The sequence below is a fragment of the Hypanus sabinus genome, chromosome 17, assembly GCF_030144855.1.
Source record: "Hypanus sabinus isolate sHypSab1 chromosome 17, sHypSab1.hap1, whole genome shotgun sequence".
Lineage (NCBI taxonomy): Eukaryota > Metazoa > Chordata > Chondrichthyes > Myliobatiformes > Dasyatidae > Hypanus > Hypanus sabinus.
In genome coordinates, this window is record NC_082722.1 from 57859593 (window position 1) to 57883361 (window position 23769).

Sequence of the window (23769 nt, forward strand, 5' to 3'; positions counted from 1 at the left end):
AGGTTGACTCTGTGGTTAAGAAGGCATATGGTGCACTGGCCTTCGTCAATCGTAGGATTGAGTTTAAGAGCCGAGAGGTAATGTTGCAGCTATATGGGACCCTGGTCAGACCCCACTTGGAGTACTGTGCTCAATTCTGGTCACCTCACCACAGGAAGGACATGGAAACCATAGAAAGGGTGCAGAGGCAAATTTACAATGTTGCCTGCATTGGGGAACATGCCTTATGAAAACAGGTTGAGTGAACGCAGCCTTTTCTCTTTGGAGCGACGGAGGATGAGAGGTGACTTGATAAAGGTGTATAAGATGATGAGAGGCATTGATCATGTAGATAGTCAGAAGCTTTTTCCCAGGGCTGAAGTGGCTAACATGAGAGGGCATAGTTTTAAGGTGCCTGGAAGAAGGTACAGAGGAGATGTCAGGGGTAAGTTTTATACGTAGAGAGTGGTGTGTGGAATGGGCTGCCGGCAATGGTGGTGGAGGCAGATACGACAGGGTCTTTTATGAGACTCCTGGATAGATACATGTAACTAAGAAAATAGAGGGCTATGGGTAATCCTTGGTAATTTCTAAAATTAGTACATGTTCGGCACAGCATTGTGGGCTGAAGGGCCTGTATTGTGCTGTAGGTTTTCTGTGTTTCTAAAATAATAATGAAGTGGTATTTTTCTTTGTGGCAGCAGCACAGTGCAATACATAAAATAACTACAGTACTGTGCAAAAGTCTTAGGCAATCTAGATATTGTGTGTGTGTGTGTGCGCGCGCGAGTGCGCCTAAGACTTTGCACCATACTGTATCTTATATGTTTGACTTGTATTACACAAATCAGTTTTGTGCCACTTTGAAACAGTAGATTCAAAGAACTAAGAACAAAATAAATAGGAGCAGGAGTAGGCCATATGTCCCATTGAGCCTGCTCCGCCATTCTGTAAGATCATGGCTGATCTGGCCATGTACTCATCTCCACATACCTGCCTTTTCCCCAGAACCCTTAATTGTTCAAAAACTTTAAATGCAGGAAATGTGTGATATGTCAGACAACATCTGTGGGAGAGAGGGACAGTTACCCTACACATGTTGAGTCTATCTAGTGCTTCCTGTTTAATTCAGAATTCTAGCCACAGTATTTTGTTTCTGTACATTACTTGAAGACTTTGAAAACTTTATGACACTTGAAATACTGCAGTGGTACTTTCAAAATGACTTGCGTGATTGGGGTGAATGAGTAAATTGTTTAGAAAAGGGGAGCGGACTGTAGTGAAATGGATTAAGCAGATAACGAATGTGCTGATAGATTTACTGAGTTGTGTTTAGTGACTGAGCTAACCTCTTCATTACAGTTTGGAGATGCAGGATTGCGGGTTCTTTCAGAGCACCTCACGTCACTGCAAGTTCTGAACCTTTGTGAGACGCCAGTCACAGATGCGGGTCTCCTGGCTCTCAGCTGTAAGTAAAACAAGTTTCCGTCCCCAACTTTTCCTCTGCCTTGCATAATGTAAACCAAAATCTTTATTAGATAAATAAATAGAAAGTTCCAGAATTAAAATAGAGGACAATCTGTCTTTTGGGGGGACTTAGGTTATTACTGCCCTTCTCTAAATGAGGTTGAAAAGGTGACGGTGAATCCCCGAGCTCATCATTGCATTCCTCCGGGTTAAGGTTACAGTAGTATTGGAAGGAGTTCCAGGATTTAGATCCAGTGAACGGTGATATGTAGATAGATAGTTTATTGATCCCAAAGGAAATTACAGTGTCACAGTAGCATTACAAGTACACAGGTATGCAAATATTAGGAGAGAAATTAAAATAAGTTGCCTCAAACAGTCCAACAGGAGGGGGTCATCACTTCCTTGGCTTTAGGTTGATTCATTATCAAGCCTAATGTCCTAGGGTAAGAAAGTCCTCATGTAGCACTCTAGGGAACAGCGCAGTTGTCTTTGTCTATTACTTAGAGTGCTCCCCTATTCAGCCAAGGTGGCATGCAGAGGGTGAGAAACATTGTCCAGAATTGCTAGGATTTTCCGTAGAGTCCTTTGTTCTGCCACAGCCTCCAGTGTGTCCAATTTGGCTTCTATAACAGAGCCACTTTTCCAATCAGTTTATTGAGCCTGTTGGCATCACCCGTGTTGATGCCATTGCCCCAGCACACTACCACACAGAAGATTGTACTGGCTACAACAGACTGGTAGAAAATGTAAAGGTTTGCATGCTCCAAATGACCTCAGTCTCCTCAGGAAGTAGGGATGACTCTAGGCCTTCTTGTACATGGCCTTTGTGTTGGTGTTCCACTCAAGCCTGTCATCCAGGTGCCCCTGCCCCCTGTATGTGGTGCAGTATGGTGTGTGAGTTGGAGGGTCCAACAGGTGGTGGTGGTCCTGTGCATCTGTTGCCCTTGTTGGTCAGGGTTGTGCATTTGGGTTTGAGTGCTCTAGACAAGCTGGTAAGATGGCACCATTAAATGGTGACTTTTAGCATGCAGTTCCAGTGGAAATGATCAAATATTCTTGCTTGGGACTCCTACAGCTGAAATTAACAGTCACGGCCATGGTTACTGCAGTAAGTAGTGTCATTTTGAGACATTTAAAAAATCTGTCACTACTCAATGGAATGGCAGAATGGCTACTGCATGGCAGAATTGTGTTGCGAGTGCAGTTCCTTTTTAAGAACATGGTCGTGGGATGCTGTGCCGTTCTACAAGTCTGATTGAAATGCAGAGGGTTTAGACTTCCAGTCCCGAATATCCTGCTGGCCACTCTGCAGTCTCAGGGAAATAAACAGAAGATTCCTGTACCAGAGAGATGTCAAGAACTGCTGTGTACTCTGCTTTATGGAAACATTGCTCACACCGGCAGTCTCAGACGCACTGTGGCAGCCCAATGGCTTTACCATTCTCTGCAAAGACAGGACAGCTCAGGTAGAGGACATGGAGATTGCTGTATAATTAACTCATCATGCTGCACAAACTTGGCAGTTCTGGCCAAGTCCTGCACACCTGGCCTGGAACATCTGGCTGTCAAATGTCATCCTTTTTATCTGCTGAGGAAGATTTCTGCCATCATCTTGGTAGAGGTGTACATTTTACCTCTGGCCAACGTCCAGCAAACACTGGAGGAGGTGAGCAATGTAATCAGCAGGCACGAAACTGCACAACCTAATGCTTTCCCTATCATTACGAGTGATTTCATCCAGGCCAGTTTGAGGAAATCTGTGAACAGAAGCACCAACATATCACCTGTGGAACCAGAGGAGCCAACACACTTGGCCACTATTACACCACCATCAAGAATGCTTACTGTGCCATCGCACACCCACACTTTGGAAAGTCCCAACACCCGGCTGAACTTTTACTCCCAGAGTATTAGTAGAGTCTAAAGACTACAACACCAGTGCTGAGGACCATGAAGTATGGTCAAGGGAGATGGTGGAGCACTTACAGGACTTCTTTGTGTTAGTGGACTGGACAGTATGCAGGCATTCATCTTTGAGTGACGGGAGTGTTCAAGGACATCTTCAGTCTCTCACTGCAGGCAGTTGGTGATTTGCACTCGCTTCAAAAGGGGAACCAGTGTCCAAGAGAAACAGGGTGAGCAGACTATCACCCAGTGGCCCTTACATCTGCTGTGATGAAGTGCTATGAGGGGACACGACATATGCCAGTGATACTAAACCTGATTCTGAGGAAATGATCCATTTTGTAGTTGACACAAAATGCAGCCATTGTAATAAAGGAATCCATTTGTGGAGCAGTGGATTGCCAATGAATTTGGAAATTGTCATTATTCTCGATTGTTGTTGGAACCACACTCAGCAACAGTATTCCATAAGTCTCCTCAGACTCCTTGTAGTATTCAAAAGGTTTTGGGGTGGTGGAGTTGACTCTTCCACTTTTACTTACCCAGCTGTCAATCTGTTCTTGTATTTATTGGACACATGAATCCAGGCGTGGTATAGTTAAATAGAAATAGCTGCAGCATGACTTCTAACCCTGTTACGTATATTCCAGTTACTGACTGGAATGTTGACATTTATAGTTAGTCTTTTTCATTATTTAAAACATCATAATGATCTTGATATAATCTTTTTGAGAGTCTCTACAGCTTTTCATTTACCACCATTCAGAAAATGCTATGAATGTCTCTTGTCCAAATCACGCAACCTCACAAATGCCTGCATTGAAATCTACTTGCTCCAGCTTCAAAGTGTCAGTGTACACAGATAATACAGGGTAACAGCATGAACAGCCATGCCAGAGAGAATGTGTGTTCACACCACACACTATACGCCGCTGTTCACCTGTGCTGCAGCGGAATGTGCTGGAAAGAATCCAGATGATATCTAGGAAGGATGAGAGATTGCTGAAGCTGGAGCCACATACAACTGTCCTCTCTTATTGCTGGTTGGCTGCTTAACAGTGGCACCAATGGAGGTCGGAGATCCAATCACCAGTTGCGTTCCTCTCAGAGGAAGGAGTGAAATGATTGCAAAACTATTCATCACACCCAAAGCAGAAAGGAGCCAGAATGTAAAATTCACTGAGCAGTGGAGGAAAAAAATGAAGTACAGGTGTTCTCCCCCTTTACAAAGGTAGAGCGTTCCTGTGAAACCTTTCTGAAGCCGAAATGGCACAAAGTGAAGAACCATTAATTTATATGAGAAAAAATTTCGTTAAAGCAACATTCTTAAAGCGGGGGACACCCTGTACTAATGAATATTTGTCTGGGAAATGACTTATGATAAGGTTTCTTCAACATATACCATGTGTCAATAAATTCTAAATGTGATGATGTAGCTTTATAGTCATCGAACTGTACAGCACAGAAATAGGCCCTTCAGCCCATGCCATCTATGCTGTCCCTTTTGCCTATCCATACCTATTGTATCTCCACACACTGGGTTTTGTGCCTTACCTCTTTCAATGCCTGCCAAAATGTCTCTCAAAAGTAGTCATTATATCTGATTCTGTCTCCCTCTTTGGGAGCAAATTCCAGATGTTAACCACTCTCTTCAAAACCTCTTTTATCATCATAGAGTCATAGACTTTTCCCTCACTTTAAACCTTTGCCCTTTTAGAACACAGAACATGGAATGCTGTTTTTGAAACCCTTGCTATAGGAAAAACATTTTGATCATCTGCCGATCTATGCCTCATATAATTTTATATACCCTTATCAGATGATAAGATCAGTTGCATCCCAACTTTTATAGTCTGTGCCCTGACCTATGATGACATGTATACCATTTGCCTTTTTCACCACCTGATCTAAATATTTATTACTACTTTATGAGACCTGGGGATTTGAACAGCATGTCCCTCTATTCTTCAATGTTACTTAGCACTCTCTGTGCCCAGCCCCATCTGACCCAACAAAGTGCTTCACCTCAGAATGATCAGGAGTAACTTCCATCTGCCAATGCTCCTCTCAGCTTTCAGTTTTATCTGTATTCTGCTGTGGTCTTCTTTGCCATCCACGCCACCACAAACCTTTGTGTCATCAACAGATTAATTATCAAATCTGCTTCCTGCACTTCCAGGTTGTTAACAAGCAGCAGGGGATCTTGGCATTCTCTGCATAACACCCCTGGTCACAAACTTCCAATCAGAGAAACGTCTTTCCACCAACCCTCTGCTTTCTATCATCGAGCCAATATTAAAGCCAGCTGACCTTGGATCCTATATGTTTTAACCTTGTCAAATGCTTTACTAAATCTACGTAGACAGTATGTACCAACCTGCCTTCATCAATTTTAATTACCTCCTCAAAAACCACTCAACTTAATGAGATGTATTTAGGTATTAAAGATGTCTGCTATTTACAATTCTCATGAAAGTGTCTTATTCCTTCTGTAGCAATGAGAAGCCTCTGCAGCTTGAACATGAACAGCACCAAGTTGTCAGCTGACACTTACGAAGATCTCAAGGTAACTGCGCTATTCAAAGTAGTGTCTTTTATTTAGTATGTGATTCATATTAATCAGGGTGTGGCAACGTCAAGAATTGAAATGTCACCGTGCATCACTAAATACAGCACTGTGCAAACGTCGTGGGCACACACCAACATATATATCTAGGGTAGGGTGCTTAAGGCATTTGCACCGTATTGTAATTGGCAATGTGTAGCAGAGAGCAAGTTTGGTGGGAACAAAGGATACTGGGAATGGTGAGGGTGGAGCACCGCGGAAGGGGGACGTGACAGGTGGCAGAGGAGGAGCCCCAGGATGGTGGCACAGACCCATTCAGCCCTGAGAGACCAGGCAAGGTCATTTGATTCCAGACAATTGGTTTATTGATCATGACAGAATGTCTCTCCAGTGCTTCCTGCTCCCTCCTCTCTCCCTTCCCCTTTTCTCAGCTAAGATCGCCCTCTTCCTGCCCTCTTCCCATTCCCCCACTCTCAGTCCACAATAGAGACCATTATCAGAATCAGATTTATCAACTGACATATGACATGTATTTTTTGCAGAAGCAGTACAGTGGATGTATAAAATTACAGTACTATGCAAAATTCTTAGGTATCCTAACTTTACATATGTGCCAAAGACTTTTGCATAGTACTATAGATTTAACATCTTGTCCATAATTGAGAAGATGGGACACAATTTGCATCTATTGCTATTGGCTGAAAGTTAGAGCTGCTATCATTCTGATAACACCAAGTGAAAAAGGACCTGAGTAATCAGAAAGCAGTGATGATGTCTCATGTGGCCATTAAAGCAGAGACTATAATGATATTCAAAAGAAAATTTGATAATTATTGGAAAACTAAATAAGTTAATGAATGTTAAGAAACATCGAGAGAAACAGGATTAGATTTAGTATCGATGTTCTCAAAGTCAGATTTAATATCACCAACATATGTCCTGAAAGTTGTTTTTGTTTCAGCAACAACTTGAAAGTGATCTTCCACTTCTAATCCCTCGATGAGCACTGGTGTGTGTTCCATTAACTTACCATTCCTGAAGCCCATAATCAATTCCTTGGTCTTAATGATGCCGAGTACAAGGTTGTTGCTGTGACACCACTCAACTAGCTGATCTGTCTTGCTCCCTTATGCCTTCTTGTCACTATCTGAAATTCTGCCGACAATCGTCATGTCATCAGCAATTTTTTAGATAACATTTGAGCTGTGCCTAGCCACATAGCCATGGATGTAGAGAGAGTAGAGAAGTTGGCCAAGCGTGCTTCCTTGAGGTGTGCCAAGTGTTGATTGTCAGCAAGGAGGAGAAGTTATTTTCTAGCTGTACACACTGTGGTCTCGCAGTGAGGAAGTCAGTTATCCATTTGTGGAGGGAGGTACAGAGGCCCAGGTTTTGGAGCTTTTTGAATTGAACAGAGGGTATGAATGTGTTGAACACTGAGCTATAGACAATAAGCAATATCCTAATGTAAGCCAGCAAACAAGGAAGTTTACTTGTACAGAACTATTCAATCACAATGCAGTTCAGAGAGTGCTTTACAAGAACAAGATATAGAAATTAAATATCAGATTTCAGACAATACATAAGAGAATAAAATCACACAAAAATAGATTGATGAATAGCAGTGGGGATTACTGCTGTCCAAGTGCTCCAGGGCCAAGTGGAGAGCCAGAGAGATTACATCCGCTAAAGACCTAATAAGGCGCGAGGCAAACTGAAGCAGGTCCAGTTCCTTGCTCAGATGGGCGTTAATTCTCGCCATGACCAACCTATCAAAGCACTTCATCACCGTACATATGACTGCCACTGGGCAACAGTTGTTGAGACAGCTCACCCTTCTCTACTTGGGCACTGGTTTGATTGTTGCCCTTTCGAAGCAAGTGGGGACCTCCGACTGCAGCAGTGGGAGATTGAAAATGTTCTTGAACACTCCTGCCAGTTGGGATGCACAGGGTTACAGAGCCCTACCTGATGCCTTGCGTTCATTCTCTTGAAAGATGTTCTAGTGTCGGCCTCCAAGACAGATGACAGGGTCGCTGGAAGCTGCAGGACTTTGCATAGATGTAATCTGTTCTCCCATTCAAAGGCATTGAGCTCATCTGAGAGTGAAGTATCGCTGCCATTCATGATACACTTCGGCTTGTAGGATGTAATGGACTGCAAGCCCTGCCAGAGTTTACGTGCATCCTATTCAGTCTTAGCTTCAATGAGAATTGTTTTTTTTTTAAGATAGCCTTCCATTGGTCATGCCTGGACACCTTTATAGTTCTGGATCACCTATCTTGAATGCCACAGATCTAGCCCTCAGCAGATTAAAAATCGCCTGTTTCATCCACAGCTTTTGGTTTGGTTCTGTCTGGTATGTTCTTGAAGGCACATCGGGACAGGGGGGTTTTAATGAAATCAGTGACAACTGTGGCATATTCATTCAGACTCCAAAAATGAATCTCTGAATATTGTCCTGTGTACTGACTCAACGCGTTCTTCTGCCTCCCTTGACAGTTCCTTCTTGGTCCTCACCACTGGTGCTGTGGTCTTTAGTCTCTGCCTGTATAAGTACAGCCAGGTGATTGGACTTGCCCCAGTGTGGGCATGTAATGGCATGGAAGTGTTCTTGATGGTGGTATAACAGTGGTCAAGTGTGTTGGCTCCTTTGGTTCCCGAGGTGATATGTTGGTGGTAGATATTCAGAGGCTCCTTCAAGCTGGCCTGGTTGAAATCCCCCACAATGATAGGGAAGGCATGATGTTGTGCCGTTTCATGCCTGCTGATTATGGAGCTTGGCTCCTCCGGTGCCAGCTGAGACTAGCTTGGGGTGGAATGTACACTGCTACCGAGACAATGGTGGAGAACTCCCTCAGCAGATACAAAGGACGATTTTTGACTGTGAGATGTTCTAGGTTTGGTGAGCAGTACTGAGACAGATCTGCCTCATCTGTGCACCACAATGAGTTTATTAAAAAGCATACTCTGCCTTTAGAAGACTGAGCCGCCCTGCCTTTGCAGAGAATAGTGAAACCGTTGAGCTACCGTGCATCTTTCAGAATGGTTTGTGATAGCTATGTTTCGATGACGCAAAGTACACAACAGTCCCTGATGTCCATCTGCTACAGCAATCTTGCTCTGAGGTCTTCAATTTTATTTTCCAGAGACTGTACATTTGCCAGTAGGATAGTCAGGAGTGGGGGTCTATAGTCTCCGTATTTCAATCCTACTTTCAGCCCAGTATGCTTTCCTTGCTTCCTCTTTCTTTAAGGGGATCTACCTTCATGACCTGTGTCTGCAGTCTGAGATCTGTCAATTTTGAGTATCGATAGATTTTTTTAAATTACCTGCAAGTGATGTTGCTTACTGAAGTACCCATGGCGGTGACTGTGAACTTCAGTTGTAGTCATCCTGAATGGGGCTATTTGATGTTTCCCATTGAAGCTGCACGCAGTGAGTCTCCCCCTTATCGGCGTCAACTCAAGGAGAAATAAAAGAAAGGAAAAATTCAATATTTTCTGAGGTGCCTGGCCAGACAGGATGTCCAAGTTTCACGCTAAATCTTTGGTAATGTCCTATTTAGACTGAGGTCCAATTTGGGTATTGATTTAAATTTTCGATTTGAAATTGACAAATTTTGATAGGCAAAGGTATTAGGCATGGTAGATGGAATTAAAATACAGAGATCTAAATTGAATACCCTGTTGGAAACAGCAAAACAAAAGCCTGTATTCCAATTGCAATAGATATTTTGATGATACTTGTAAAATTTTCTATTTTCCATTGATGGTACTTTGCAATAGAGTCTTTTGTTAAGTATGTATAGAAATACGTTACTTTTCATAACAAAGTTCCTACAACATCTAGTTCGCATAGAATTTATTTCATGAATTTGTGTCAAACATTAACTATTTTTTTCACAAATCTGTTGTCCATTAGGCCAAGCTGCCAAACCTCAAAGAAGTGGATGTCCGTTACACAGAAGCCTGGTGAATTCCTCACGTGACGGTCATCAAGAAAAGATTATTTTGTGGAAGAATCAGAAAAAAGAAACTTTTTCCAGCATTTTTACCTTGGGTCAGGGAGTGCTGAGATCGCCAGCTCGGGTTCTTTCACCAGAGGCCTGTACACTGCTGGGTTCCCTGCGGACCCTGGTTCACTCTTAATGCTTTTTGATTTCTGAAGATGAAAAAAAATGTGTAGCAGCAAACCGGCCACAAGAGGAACCTCCCTGGTCATTAATTGCCTTTGTGCTTACGCTGTGTGTGAAAAGATTATATTCCTCTCTTGTTTATTTCGTCTACTTGAACGGACCAATGTCAAACCGATTTGGAAGTTCGCACGATTGTCTTTGGCTGAAGATACCAGTTATTTGATGGATACGTTACCTTTACCATCCCAAATCCTTGCAGCGATATGCAAAGTGATAATTCTTCTTTTGTTTTGTACATACAGTAAATTTTACATAAACACACATATTTAAAAATTGTTCACATGACAGGTCTGGGACCTGACACTTATTTATGGATTGTAATTCTTTTACCTGTTTTTTGCGTATAGTACTGTAAAAACTAGTTATTATGGCTGTCTGGTAGCCTGGAAGCTCTCCTTTAAGTGGTTTTCCTTTTGCCTTGATGAACTTTTCTTGTCTGCCCTTTTGGATCACTGCAACTTGTGCAAGATTCAGAAAACAACAAAGGATATGTTTTCTGCTTCACCTCTAATGAAGAGACTGGAACTTTGAAGGAAATTAAGCAACAGACTTTTCTTTACAAAGACCAAATTGCCAGTTGTTTTACTGAGGTTGTGATGAGGTTCCACCAAAGCTATCTGCATCCAAGAGTTTTAACAAAATAAACTTTGTAACTTCATTTTTCTTTCTTAAATATTTCACCCTATTTAAAATTTCTCCCAGCCCTCTTTCCCTGACTAGTGCATAGCTCCAACATGCATGTATGATTTGCATGGCCCTCGTAGAAATCCTCCTGTCAAAACCAATAGCTTCACTTTTTTTTGTGATAGCAACCACTATAAGCGTTCCTTGCAGTAATGGAATGCTTTTATTATTTTACGATGCCTTTGTTTCATATGAGCCATTGTTGTATAGAGCAAAATTATCTTTGTCATTTTTGGCATGGTTGCTACTTTGCAGAATTTACAGCATCTCAGACAAAAAACACACACAAAAAAAAAGATTGTACCATGTACCTTTTTATTTTGTTTTGTATGTAAATTATCCAAGAATGGAGGCCAGGCTTCTTTGTTTTATACCTTGTCGCTGGGTAGCTTTTTCACTTTCCCTTTTGTTTTGAATTGGTTAAGTCTTAATCAGGTTCATGTTCCAGAGTGCTGCAGCGAGTCTCGACTGCATGAAGATGCAGGCGTGGAAAAAAAAGTTTTAAAAAATGCATCCATTGTTCATCATCAGCACTGTTGCTTTTATCAGATGGTTTACTACTGTTCTGTAGCTGTTGTACAAAGAGATGTGACATAATTTCAGGCAAAATAAACAGTAAGTGAATATCTTTAAATTGTGCAGTTGGTTCTCTTTAATTATGGTAGAAGATCGGGAATGAACACTTGAGTTTCAACACTCATACCTTCATGTGTTGAATACAAGATAGATAAACTGTTGTTGATAGAACTGTGCATGGCTAGATGAGAAAGTCATTTCATGTTTTAGTGTTGTTGAAGTGCCCAGGGATCAAGGCAAACTTATTACCTTTTTCCTTGTAGCAAATTGAGGCCAGAGTGAACTTCATTTTAACTTCTCGTCGAAAAGGTAACCACAGGGAAGTTCTATCCAATAACGTAAGACTTGTACAATACGTGACTGGAATTTCATCTGAAAAATAGTAAGGTTGTGCTTACTGTACCTGGAACCTAAAAGACAAAAAAATTATAGTTGCTGGATTTAGGAAATAAAAACTGATGTTGAAGAAACACTCAACCGAAATTGTGATGTTCTACTTTCCTTCTCACAGTGCCATCCCAGTTAACTGCAGGAGATGTAACAGTGTCCTTTTACCACCTCCTTCCTACTGTCCAGGGACACAGGCACTCCGTCTGGGGGCAACAGTGGTTCACTTGTATCTTTTCAGATTCACTTCTGCTCCATTCAATTCTTACAAGATGGTCTCTGCATTGGAGAAACCAAAAGTAGATAAGGTGAGTGCTTTGCAGAAAACCGCTATTCTGTCCTCAAGCAGGACCCTAAGCTCCCAGTTACCTTTCATTGTTAATTCTCTGTTCCACTCCTCCTATGTCTTCTTTCTTTGCCTTCTACATTGTTTCAATGCAGTTCAATGTCAACTTGAGCAAAAGATCAACTTCAGACTTGGCATGTTACAGTCCTCAGGATTCCATATTGAATTCAACAATTTCCGATTACTAACCTTTCCAAATTGTATCAAAGCTGGCTATCAAAATGCTTTTCCACAGATGCTACCCAACATAGATTTTATTTCGACTTTTCAGCATCTGCAATATTTTGGTACTTCAATCTGTACCTAGCAACTACAAAGTTGGTTGGTGGTCTTCTGCCTGCAATTTACATCTCTTCTAAGCAGATCTGAATTAGTTTTCACCACCCTCTCTCAGCTTTATTGTGCCGTTCAAACTGCCTTAGCTCCCCATCCAAGCACAGACTACCCTCTCTCTACCACGCCCCACAACTGCTCTGCAACTTAAGACATGTTAGATTTCTAACATTTCGTTTTTGATGCAAGGTCATCTTTACACTTTTTCCTGTGTTTCCTCCCACATTACAAAGAGCTGCTTGTGTTAGGTTAAGTGGCTGCTGTATATCAACCCTTGTGTTGGTGGCTGGATCTGGAGAAATGGGAGAAGGGACATGGGATATAGTAATAAAGTTATCAAAGATAACACAGGGGCCGTGATCATCTGAGTATGTAGACCGAGGAGTGACAAATGCAGTATAATTCACCTAATTGTGAGTTGTTGCATTTTGGAAAGTCAAATCCATGTAGGACTTTTACAGTGAACGGCAGGGCCCTTGAGATTGTTGTAGAACAGAGGGACCTTAGACACCATAGTTCATTGAAAGTGGAGATATGGGTAGATAGGGTGTGAGAAGCTTCTTGGCACACTGGCTTTATAAGTCAGGACAATGAGTATAAATTTGGTAGCACATGGTGCAGTTGTACAGGATGTTGGTGGGACCACATTGGGAGTATGGTAATCAGTTGTGATCAAGTTTTTTGAAGGAAGATGTTACTAAATTGGAAAGAGTGGAGGTGTACTAAACTATAAGGGACATAAATGAACAGAATGCACTCGAATTCTTTTTCCCAGGGTTGGGAAATCAAGAATTTGAGGACAGGTTTAAGGTAGGAGTGGAATGATTTTTAATAGGACCTTGAAGGGCAACTTCTTCACACAAAGGGTGGTATCCATGTGGAACAGATTGCCAGAGAAAGTAGCTGAAGCAGATACAATAACAACTTTTTTTAAAATAGTTGGAAAAGTACATTGATTGGAAAGGGTTATAGTCCAAATCTTGGCAAAAGATGGGGCATCTTGGTCAGCAGGAACTATTTTGGCCAAAGGTCCTTTTTCTGTGCTGTATAACGCTATGACTTTATGACTCTGTGCATGTGTCAGAGGAGAATAGGTTACAGGGGAAAAGGGTTGCTCTGACCGTCGATATAGACATGATACGCTGTACAGACTTTAATGTCATAGGGAAAAATAAGACATGTTTCTCCCTGTACAGGTGCTACCTGACCTGCTGAATATTTCTGCTGCTTTCTGTGAATTTGGGAACCATCCATAGAGTGCTACTAGGAGCTGGCTTCAAGTAGATTCCCTTGAGTTTAAATCATTACTCTGACTGTATTTGTTTCCAGGACTCCCAGCAGGCAACACTACAACCATGAGTGTCAGGCTTGAGCTCAGTTCACTCGATAGTAACCACAGCATTCTTCTCAATAGCTGAACACAGCATCCTCTCACTGATATCCCAACCTGGCAGTGTCCTTCCCCAACCAACAACCTATGCTCACCAATCCATCTCTCCATTCCGCTATCATAACAATCAGAGTGGATTTGGTGGGAAAGCCATTTTATTCCACACAATAAATCCATGGTGTTTTACTGCTCTGGTCAATCTCGCATGTAGCATTTTGCCAAGTGTAACATCAAATGTGCTTCTATCATTTGCCCTCTTTCTTAGCTCTTTAAAAATCAATCAAGTTAGACAAGATCTTCCCTTAACAAATTCATGCTGACTGTTCTTATTTAATATCTGTTAACGACAACTTGTGCTGTCCCTCAAAAATGATTTCAACAACTTGTCCATCACTTATATTCAGCTTATTCACCTGTAGTTAGTCTAGCTCTTCCTTTTCAATCAGCTGTATGATATTTATCATTTTCCAGTCCTCCAACACCATGCCCATTGCCAATTGGAAAATAATACTCTTACTTCTTTAAAAGCTGACAATTTATCCATGTCTGGCAAATTTATCTATTTTTAAATATTATTAAGGCCTTAAATTACTTTCGCTCACTCCGCTTATTATTTTCTACATTTCATATTCTCCTCAGTGCCAATATCTGCATCACCCCCTCTTTGAAGGGAGATACTAGGTATACGTTTAAATTTATGCACATACAGTAACTGACAGTTCTATGCATCCATGTCTGATTTGGTCTTTAAAGAATCTTGTGTGTATTTACAGAAATTTGAGGGTTTACTTTGAATTCAGCTGCCAATAATTTTTCATATGCTCTCTTTGCTTTCTAATGTTCTTTTTCAGTTTCACTCCTGGGTGTTCTGCACAGAGCAGTGCATGTCACAACGCTCTTCCAGAGCTAAGCATTTGGCCTTGGTAGTAAAATTTGCTTTTCGCTTTATCATGTTACATGTATTACTTTACAGGTTTAATTAGAGAGTTTCCCCTTTTGGGAATAAATATACAATCTTCACCATCTCCTTCTTGACTGTCACTTATTTTTCTCTCTCTGATTTATCTTTACGCACCTATTACCATTTCACTTTTACTAACTCGTAACTCTGCCTGGTGAAATTGGCCTTACTGCAGGTCGTTCTTTACCATTTCCATTACTGCGCTAAATCTGATGAAATGAAGTTTACTGCTTTCAACATCGCATCCATTGCCACTGTCTCCACTTAGCCAGGATCATTCCCTAAAACACTTGTGCCTGCCATGCATAGATTCAAAAAAGGTTTCTTGAATATACTTTTAACAATGCCATACTAGCTGCCCAAATCCATCTTTTGCTATTGCTTCTCTTTAAAATAGCTGAAATAATCCACTCCTAGACCTGTGCTCTTTTTGGACTTGGTTATTAGGACGTAGAACATAGCTCAGGAACAGGCCATTCAGCCCACAGTGTTGTGCTGAACCAGCTGAAAAGCAAACCAAGACCACCACTAACCTGTCCTACCTGCACCATGTCCATATCCCTCCATCTTCCTTCCATCCATGTGCCTATCCAAATGTCTCTTTAAGAGCCTAGAATGTATGCCTCTACCACCAAGTCAGGCAGTACCTTACAGACATCCATGTTCCACTGAGTTAAAAAAGCTTACCCCTCCCATCCTCGTTTGAACCCCCATCTTCAATGCATGCCCACTAGTACTTGTTGTAGAACAGAGGGACCTTAGAGACCACAGTTCATGGAAAGTGGCCAGAGAAAACAACCCAGGTTTATCCAGCCTCTCATGATAGCATATGTCCTCTAAACCAGCATCCTGGTAAACCTCTTCTGCACCCTCTCCAATACCTCAACATCCTTTCTATAGTGGGATGACCAGAAGCTTTAATGAGTATGTAAATACTAATGCAACAAAAGTTTAACAGCTCATATATCTCTAGCTGTAGGTTGAACTGACATAAATTCATAAACAGTAATTTACAAAAATGCCATAATATAGCAAAAATATCCCACTGTATAATATCCCAGTAAAATCCCAATTTCACAGGAACATTATTGAACAGTGCATTAGATCAACTTACAAAGAGAAGGCAAAATGCTTGGTCAAAATGGTAAGTTCCAGACAAAATCTTAAAAAGAGGAAAACTTGGTAGAGTTAGAGACTTATGGAGGGGAATCAGGAGTTTAGATCCTTGATGAATAACAGTACAATAATAGCAATAGAGTAGTAAATTAAATTCTGCCTGACTAAGAAACCAGAATAGGAGGGGTGTGGATATTTTTGAGGAATGTACTGTAAGCCTGGTGTAATTTTCAGAAATTAAAGTGGAACATGACCACAGAGGAATTTTGAAAGACAAGTCAACATTTTTTAAATTGAGTCGGTGCTTGACCAAGAACGGGCTCGGGACTGAAGGGTGAATGTGGTTTGATATGAGTTCGCCAGTTGGGTTTTGGAAGGCAGGTATGCAGGAGAAGGAGATGAAAGAACCCAAGAGGTCTTTCGGAAGAGCGAAGTCCAGAATAAATACAGATGAAGGCTTTTTCAAAAGATCAGTTGAGGCAATATATCAGGTGATATTGGGATAAAAGGCTAATGGAGTGTTTGTAGATATCACACAAGTTCATCAAGATTGCGGCTGCATATTGAAGTACAATTGGCTATTGGGATTTGCTGTAATTACTCTTCAAAATGGCAGTAACATTGGGAATTCCAAGTGTGAGTGCACAGGCATTCTCAGGCTGTTGAGAACAATTTGTTAAGACTCTGCAGGTTGGGATCTTACGCGGAGATCAACACTAAGTTTAACCAAGAAAGAACTTGGGTTATTTGTGTATGTTTTCAATGATGCATCCTGAGGCAGTTCAGCTTAAGTTGCAGCTAGGTTCTAGTCTACTTAGTTTGTTTTTGTAATCCAATTTTTGAGGGTGAGGCTAGTCTTCACTGCTCTTGTGGCATTATTGTTACTCTGTACAACCTCATGAGTTCAAAGGACACCATGAAGAAAATCTCTCACTCTATTATCCAGGCATAATAGGACAGTTTTCTGAATACAAGTGTGTCATTTTTAATCAAGGTCAGACCACAATAACCGGACAAATGATTCGGTCTTCCCAAGATCGAGCCAGCTGACACTGTAGCAAATCAAAATTCTGGAGAAGGGACACTGAGTTGAAACATGACCTCTTATTCTCTTTCTGCAGATGCTTCCTGACCTATTGGGTGTTTACAACATTTACTGCTTTCAGAATGATTCAGAGATGTTGAGGGATGGTGGAGTCCATTAAGGTTGTCTTATCATAAGTTTAAACATTGTACATTTATAGCAATGAGGAAAGGTGGTCAATTGGAAATGTTGACTGTGTTCCTCACTTAGAAGTTGCCATTTGACCTGCCAAGTGTTTCCAGTCTTTGTTAATTCCTAGACACTGATTGAACTGAATAAAGAAATATTCTAGGTCAAGGATTCCCTACTTGGGTTCCATGGACCCTTTTGCTTAAAGGTATTGGTCCGTGGTATAAAAAGGGTTGGGACCCCCTGTTCTGGAGCAAAACACTTCTGTATGCATTCCAGTGTCTCTTGCACCAGAGCTGGGATTGTAATCTTGACAAGCATGGCGAAACCTAACAGCTTTTGGAGCCACAATTCTCAGAAATCCAAGAGCTGAAAAAGACATGCAATTTTTATGTAGGTGTTTTTAGTGCTAACATTCGCCATATAAAATGTAAAATACACATTCTTTGTGCATTATAGCTAAATTAACGTTGTGGCTGCAAATCTAAGTGAGTCTCTGGCCTGGGTTTGGCCTCCTTGCTTTATAGTGAGTATTAGTACATTCCAGATAAGGCACAGAAGGTTAACCATCCTTTAATAAGAATAAAGGGACATCCTATTAGAACTCGGATGAGGAGGAATTTCTTCAGCCAGAGGGTGGTGGGAATTCTGTTGCCCCAGAGGACTGTAGATGCCGAATCATTGGATGTACTTAAGGCAGAGATTGGTTATTAGTTTACTACTGGCAGAAACTGAGTGGCCACTTTATTAGGTACCTCCTGTACCTAACTAAGTGGAAACTGAGTGTATATTCACGGCCTCCTGTGCTGTAGCCCAACCACTTCAAGATATGACGTGTTGTGCGATCAGAGATGTTCCTCTGCACACCACAATTGTAATGTTATTTTTGTGACCGTCACCTTGGACCAGTCTGGCCATTCTTATCTGACCTTTCTCATTAACAAGGCATCTTTGCCCACAGAACTGCCGCTCACTGGATTTTAGTTTGGTTTTCTGTCCTATAAAGTTCTATGACTCTATATCCATATTATCTTGCATTCCTACAAAGAGGAAATTCTTGCTTAGTGGTTTAGTTGAAACTTGATTCCTTCTTTCGGTGGTGAGTGGGAAACTCGGAACAGATTACGAAAAGATTGTGTTTCACAATCACTCTTGGTGGTGACCAATGAATAATTGGCCAATAATTCCCAATGAATAATGTAAAAGGAAACAATAACACAGGATGAATGCTAAAGAAAATTCGAAGTCCTCATCAGATTTTTTTCTCTCTATTCCGTGTCTTCACTGTCAAACTCTTCACAAAGATGTGAAAAATAGATGTTCTTTCAGTCGTCGGGGAAGTCAATTTGGATTTGAGGCTTCCCATAACTAGTCAGTCTTGGTCCTGAAACAAGGTTTTGACACAAAACATCGACAGAAGCTTTCCTCCCACTGATGCTGCTTGACGTGCTGAGTTCTTCTAGCAGATTGTTTGTTGTTTCAAAACTAATGGTGATGATAATTAAGTGAGCTGGATATTTGGAGGTTGGATTTAATAGCCCTGGAAAAGGGCACAGTAATTGCCATGTATGATTAACCCATACTAACATTCTCATTTCACTTATTTTTACTAATTGACAATTTCTTGCTAATATGCAGTAGTGGGCCACTTTCACCAGTGGAACCTTGATTTTTAATACAGTTTTAAAAGTGACTAGAAGGGTCTCTGTGTTTTTAGTCAAAGAGATGTTGTTTGCAACCAGAGTAGAAAATGGAGAAACACAAATGCCAGTTACCAAAGCAACTTCAGGCATAAGTTATACTCCATTAGAGACTAATAAATAAAGGTAGCAGCTGCTAGGAGAAGACCAATAATTATGGACAATTATGGTGCATTACAAAGCCTGTGAGAAGTCCAGCATGTAGTGTCAAGGAGCATTAACATTTAATAAGGCCTTGTGCAAAGCATGGAGTCCAGACTTCCCATCATTGAAGAGATGGCCAACCTTGATGCATAATGCCTACAGGCCAATATCACAGCTTCTATTTCAGCAAAAACATGTGTAATAAGGGCAATGTTACAACATTCATGGGGGATTTGAATATTTTTGCAGATTTGGAAAATCAGGTTTGCGCTGGATCTCAAGAGGGGGAATGTGTAGAATGCCTATGAGATGGCTTTTTAGAGTGGCATATGGTTGAACTCACTAGGGGAAAGGCAGTTGTGGATTGGGTGTTGTGTAATGAACCAGATTTGATTAGTGACCTTAAGGTAAATAAACACTTGGGAGGCAGTGATCATAATATGAAAGAATTCACCCTGGGGTTTGAAAGGGAGAAATTAAAGTCAGATATATCAGTATTACACTGGAGTAAAGGGAACAAGAGGAGCTGGTCAAAGTTGATTGGAGGGGGACACTAGCAAAGATGATGGCAGAACAGCAGTGGCTATAGTTTCTGGGGACAATTCAGAAGTCGCATGATAGATACATCCCAGAGGTATCCAGCATTCTAAGGAGAGGTTGAGTGTGGCTGACAAGGGAAGTCAAAGACAGCATAAAAGCAAAAGAAGGGCATATAACAGACCAAAAATTAGTGGGAAGTTAGAGAATTGGGAAGCCTTTAAAATCCAACAGAAGGCAATTTAAAAAAAAATGTAAGGAGAGAAAAGATGAAGTATGAGGTAAGCTAGCTAGAAATATCAATGAGGATACCCAGATTCTTTTCAGTTATATAAAGAGAGGTGAGAGTGGATGTTAGACCGTTAGAAAATGTTGCTGAACAGGTGGACAAGGAAATGGTGGCTGAAATTATTAAGTATTTTAACATAAAAGTCTTCACTGTTGGAGATTCTTGGCACTATGCCAGAAATTTGAGAGTGGCAGTGGGCAGAAGTGAGTATAGTTGCGATTAATAAGGATAAAGTGCTTGAGAAGCTGAAAGGTAGATAAGTCACATGGGCCAGTTGGAGTACACCCCAGTGTTCTGAAAGAGGTAACTGAAGAGATTGTGGAGGCATTAATAATGATCTTTCAAGAATACTAGATTCTGGAATGGTTTCAGAGAACTGTAAAATTGTAAATGTCACACCACACTTTCAGAAAAGAGGGAGGCAGAACAAAGGAAATTATAGGCTCATTATCCTGACTTCAGTAGTTGGGAAAATCACCTATTTTAAAAGATGAGGTTTTGAGGTATTTGGAGATGCATGATAAAATGGGCCAAAGTCAGCATGGTTTCCGGAAAGGGAAATCTTGACTGACAAATCTTTTGGGATTCTTAGAGAAAATAACAGGCAGGATAGACAATGGAGAGTCAGTGGATGTTGTTTACTTGGATTTTCTGAAAACTTTTGACAACATGCCACACATAATGCTGCTAAACAAGATGAAAGCCCCTGGTGCTGCTAGTATGGATAGTAAATTGGCTAATTGGCAAGAGGCAAAGAGTGGGAATAAATGGGGCCTCTTCTGTTTGGCTGCCAGTGAAAAGTGGTGTTCCACTGGGATCAGTATTTGGATCGCTTTTTTTTCCGTTATATGTCAACGATCTGGATTAGGGAATTTGGCCAAGTTTGAGGACGATGTGAAGATTGGTAGAGGGCTAGGTAGTATTGATGAAACAAGGAATCTGCAGAAGGACTTAGACAGATTGTGAGAATGGACAAAGAAGTGGCAAATGAAATATGGTGTAGGAAAATGCATGTTCATGCACTTTGGTTAAGGAATAAAGGCATGGACTATTTTTTAAATTGGGAGGAAATTCAAAAGTCCAAGGTGCAAAGGGACTTGGGAGTCCTTATGCAGGATTTCCTAAAGGTTAACTTGCAGGTTAAGTCATGGGTAAGGAAGGCAAATGCAATGTTAGTATTCATTTTGAGAAGATAGAATACAGAAGCAAGGATATAAAGCCTCAGAGTTATAAGGCATTGGTCACACTTGGAATATTATGTGCACTTTTGGGCCCCTTATCTAATAGATGATGGGCTGGCATTGGAGAGGGTCTAGAGAAGGTTCAAAAGATTGATTCAGAAATGAAAGACTTAACATATGAAGAGTGTCTGATGGCTCTGGGCCTGTACTTGCTGGAGTTTAGACGAATGAGGGGAATCTAATTGAAACCTATCAAATATTGAAAAGACAAGACAGAGTGGACGTAGAGAAGATGATTCCTACAGTGGGTGAGTCAAGAGCCCAAGGGCACAAGAGTGACTTCAGAATTTAGAACAGAGATGAGAAGGAATTTACTTAGAGGGTGGTGAATTTGTGGAATTCATTGCCGCAGATGGCTGTGGCCCAAGTCATTGAGTATACTTAAAGCAGAGCTTGATAGATTCTTGACTATTCAGGGTGTCAAAGATTATGGGGGGAAAGACAGAAGAATGAGGTTGAGAGGGATAATAATTCAGCCATGATAGAATGGCAGAGCAGACTCAATGGACTGAGTGGCCTAATTCTACTCCTATATCCTAAAGTCTAAGTCTCTCAATGCTGGTATATTCAGTGTCAGACTGCTGTAGTCGTAGCTCTGAATATCAATGTTCAAAAAGTCTTGCAGTGTGTCACGGGCCATTAATCTGCTTCCCAGCTCGTTGCTGAGTCACAGGGCATGCTGCCTGGCTTGAAGTGAAAATATTTTCAATTCACAACTGAATTTCTACACCACTTATATTACAACAATGTTTAACAGAATTTGCCCGATTCATTCACTGGCAGCTGGTAGTTCTCTGCGATGTAGATTTTACATTACTTGATTTCAAACATCATTTGATTTCAATGAGTGAAGTCAGAAAATTTATTTAAATACATAGAGTAGAACTGCAGCCACTCAAACCTTAAACATTTGTGCTGCATTCTCCATTTCAGTGCCGACTCACGAAGGAAGCTGTAACTGTTTCTAGCAGCCGAGAGATGAACAAAATGCATTGTTTATGGCCCTCATTACACAGACAGGCATTGCAGAAGGATAGTTCACCTCCTTGTAGATCACAAATATGCTTTTCAAAATGGCGAATTTAATATCATTGATTTATATTACTTGAATGAAGAAATCCTTTGGTTTGCAGAGCACACTGGTATATTTATGATTTTAATAAAACTGAAAGTGGTACTTTTATGCTGTGTAAAATTTTCCAACAATTTTATATAGCTCATTTGAAAAACAAGATATAATTATTTTACATCCTCACTGCTTTCATTCGATATCTTTCCCAGCTTCAGATAATTGTAAAGTCATCATCACAGCCTCGTATAGCACAGGAAATGGGCCCTTCAGATACACAAAGTCTACTTAATTATACTGATCCCATTTATCCTCCTCCATTACTATCAATCTTCCCCAGATTCTAATATTCTGTAAACCGTGTCTTGTACTCAGATTACTGTGATCTCACTGACACCCTTAGAATTTGTATATATATTTTAAAAACATGTTTTACTTACTTCCAATGATATAATCAATGTTGAAAATCTTGGCAGCACTCACTATTAGCCAAATTCTGATGAAATGCACCTTCATTGTCGCCTTTTCATTCCGATATTGATTCTTGGGTAAGATGAGTGGACTATGTTTGGGATGGTTTTCAAAGGTCTGCTGTTTACCTGCTAGATGCTTGTTATTTACTTGTTTTAAATAAAGGTTTGCAAGAATCAAGGTTGGGATTCCCTCAAGTATTACACAAAATCTCACAGAAGCTTATTCAGATAAAGAGTGAGAACTTTCCAATGCAGGCTGTTGGTAAACCTCCTGTTACTTGCACAACATGATTACTTCACTGGGAGTCCTCTGCCTTTTATGAGGTGGACATTTTTCAAAGTTCAAAGTAAAAAAATTTTATCAGAGTGCATATATGGCACTAAATACAACACTGAGTTTCTTTTTCTCTGGGCATACTTAGCAAATTTATAGAACAGTAACTGTTAACAGGATTAATGAACAACAAACTACAAATGCAAATATAAATATAAATAAATTGCCAGGATTTGTTTTTTTTTACCCTTTGTAACCTTGAAAAGCTGATGGTAGATCTCCTCCTCAAGCATTTCCTGTACTTTTGGAAACAATTCTTCCACCCTGGGAAAAAGGTACTGGTGGTCCACTCCATCTATGCCTCTTATAATCTTGTACACCTTTTTCAAGTTGCCTCTCATTCTCCTTCGCTCCAAAGAGAAAAGTTCTCGCTCACTCAGCCTTTCCTCATAGTCATGTTGTCCAAGTATAAATAATATATTTCCATTGGCATGTGAACCTGTAGACAGTCAAATAAATCTGAGATGATTAGTAAGGTCCAGCTTGATAAATGTTGTGAATACTGGAATAGATCAAAGTCTGGGTAATTGCAGTGAGTTACCTACATTCTGATTCCCAAATCTTCCTGCAAAACACAAGTTTTATGTTTTGTGTGTTGTTTATGTGTTGGAGTATTTCCCAAATGTGAAGGGCAGGATATTAAAATACTTGGAGTTTCTCTTTTAACAACACTCAATACATGAGCATTACTCAAAAAACTGAACAAGAAGCCATTGACACTGGATATTAATTCCACGGATGCTGCCTGACCTGCTGAGTATTTCAAGCACTCAGTTTTTATTTCAGAATTCCAATACTGCAGTTATTTTTGCTTTATGATTAAAACATATTTATTCTAATTCCTAGGTGCACTTGAGAAAT

At 40.6% G+C, this 23769-nt stretch overlaps 1 protein-coding gene across 2 annotated transcripts in view; it reads left to right on the forward strand.

The window, feature by feature from the left end:
• Positions 1-11711, forward strand: part of cmip (c-Maf inducing protein) — a 226905-nt gene extending 215194 nt beyond the window's left edge. For both annotated transcript variants that reach the window (XM_059993143.1, XM_059993144.1), the window contains exons 19-21: positions 1342-1447; positions 5850-5920; positions 9842-11711. In XM_059993143.1, coding sequence (XP_059849126.1) covers positions 1342-1447; positions 5850-5920; positions 9842-9895 — 231 coding nt within the window. In that variant the 3' untranslated portion in view covers positions 9896-11711. The remainder of the gene's footprint in view (positions 1-1341; positions 1448-5849; positions 5921-9841) is intronic.
• Positions 11712-23769: the final 12058 nt, after the last annotated feature.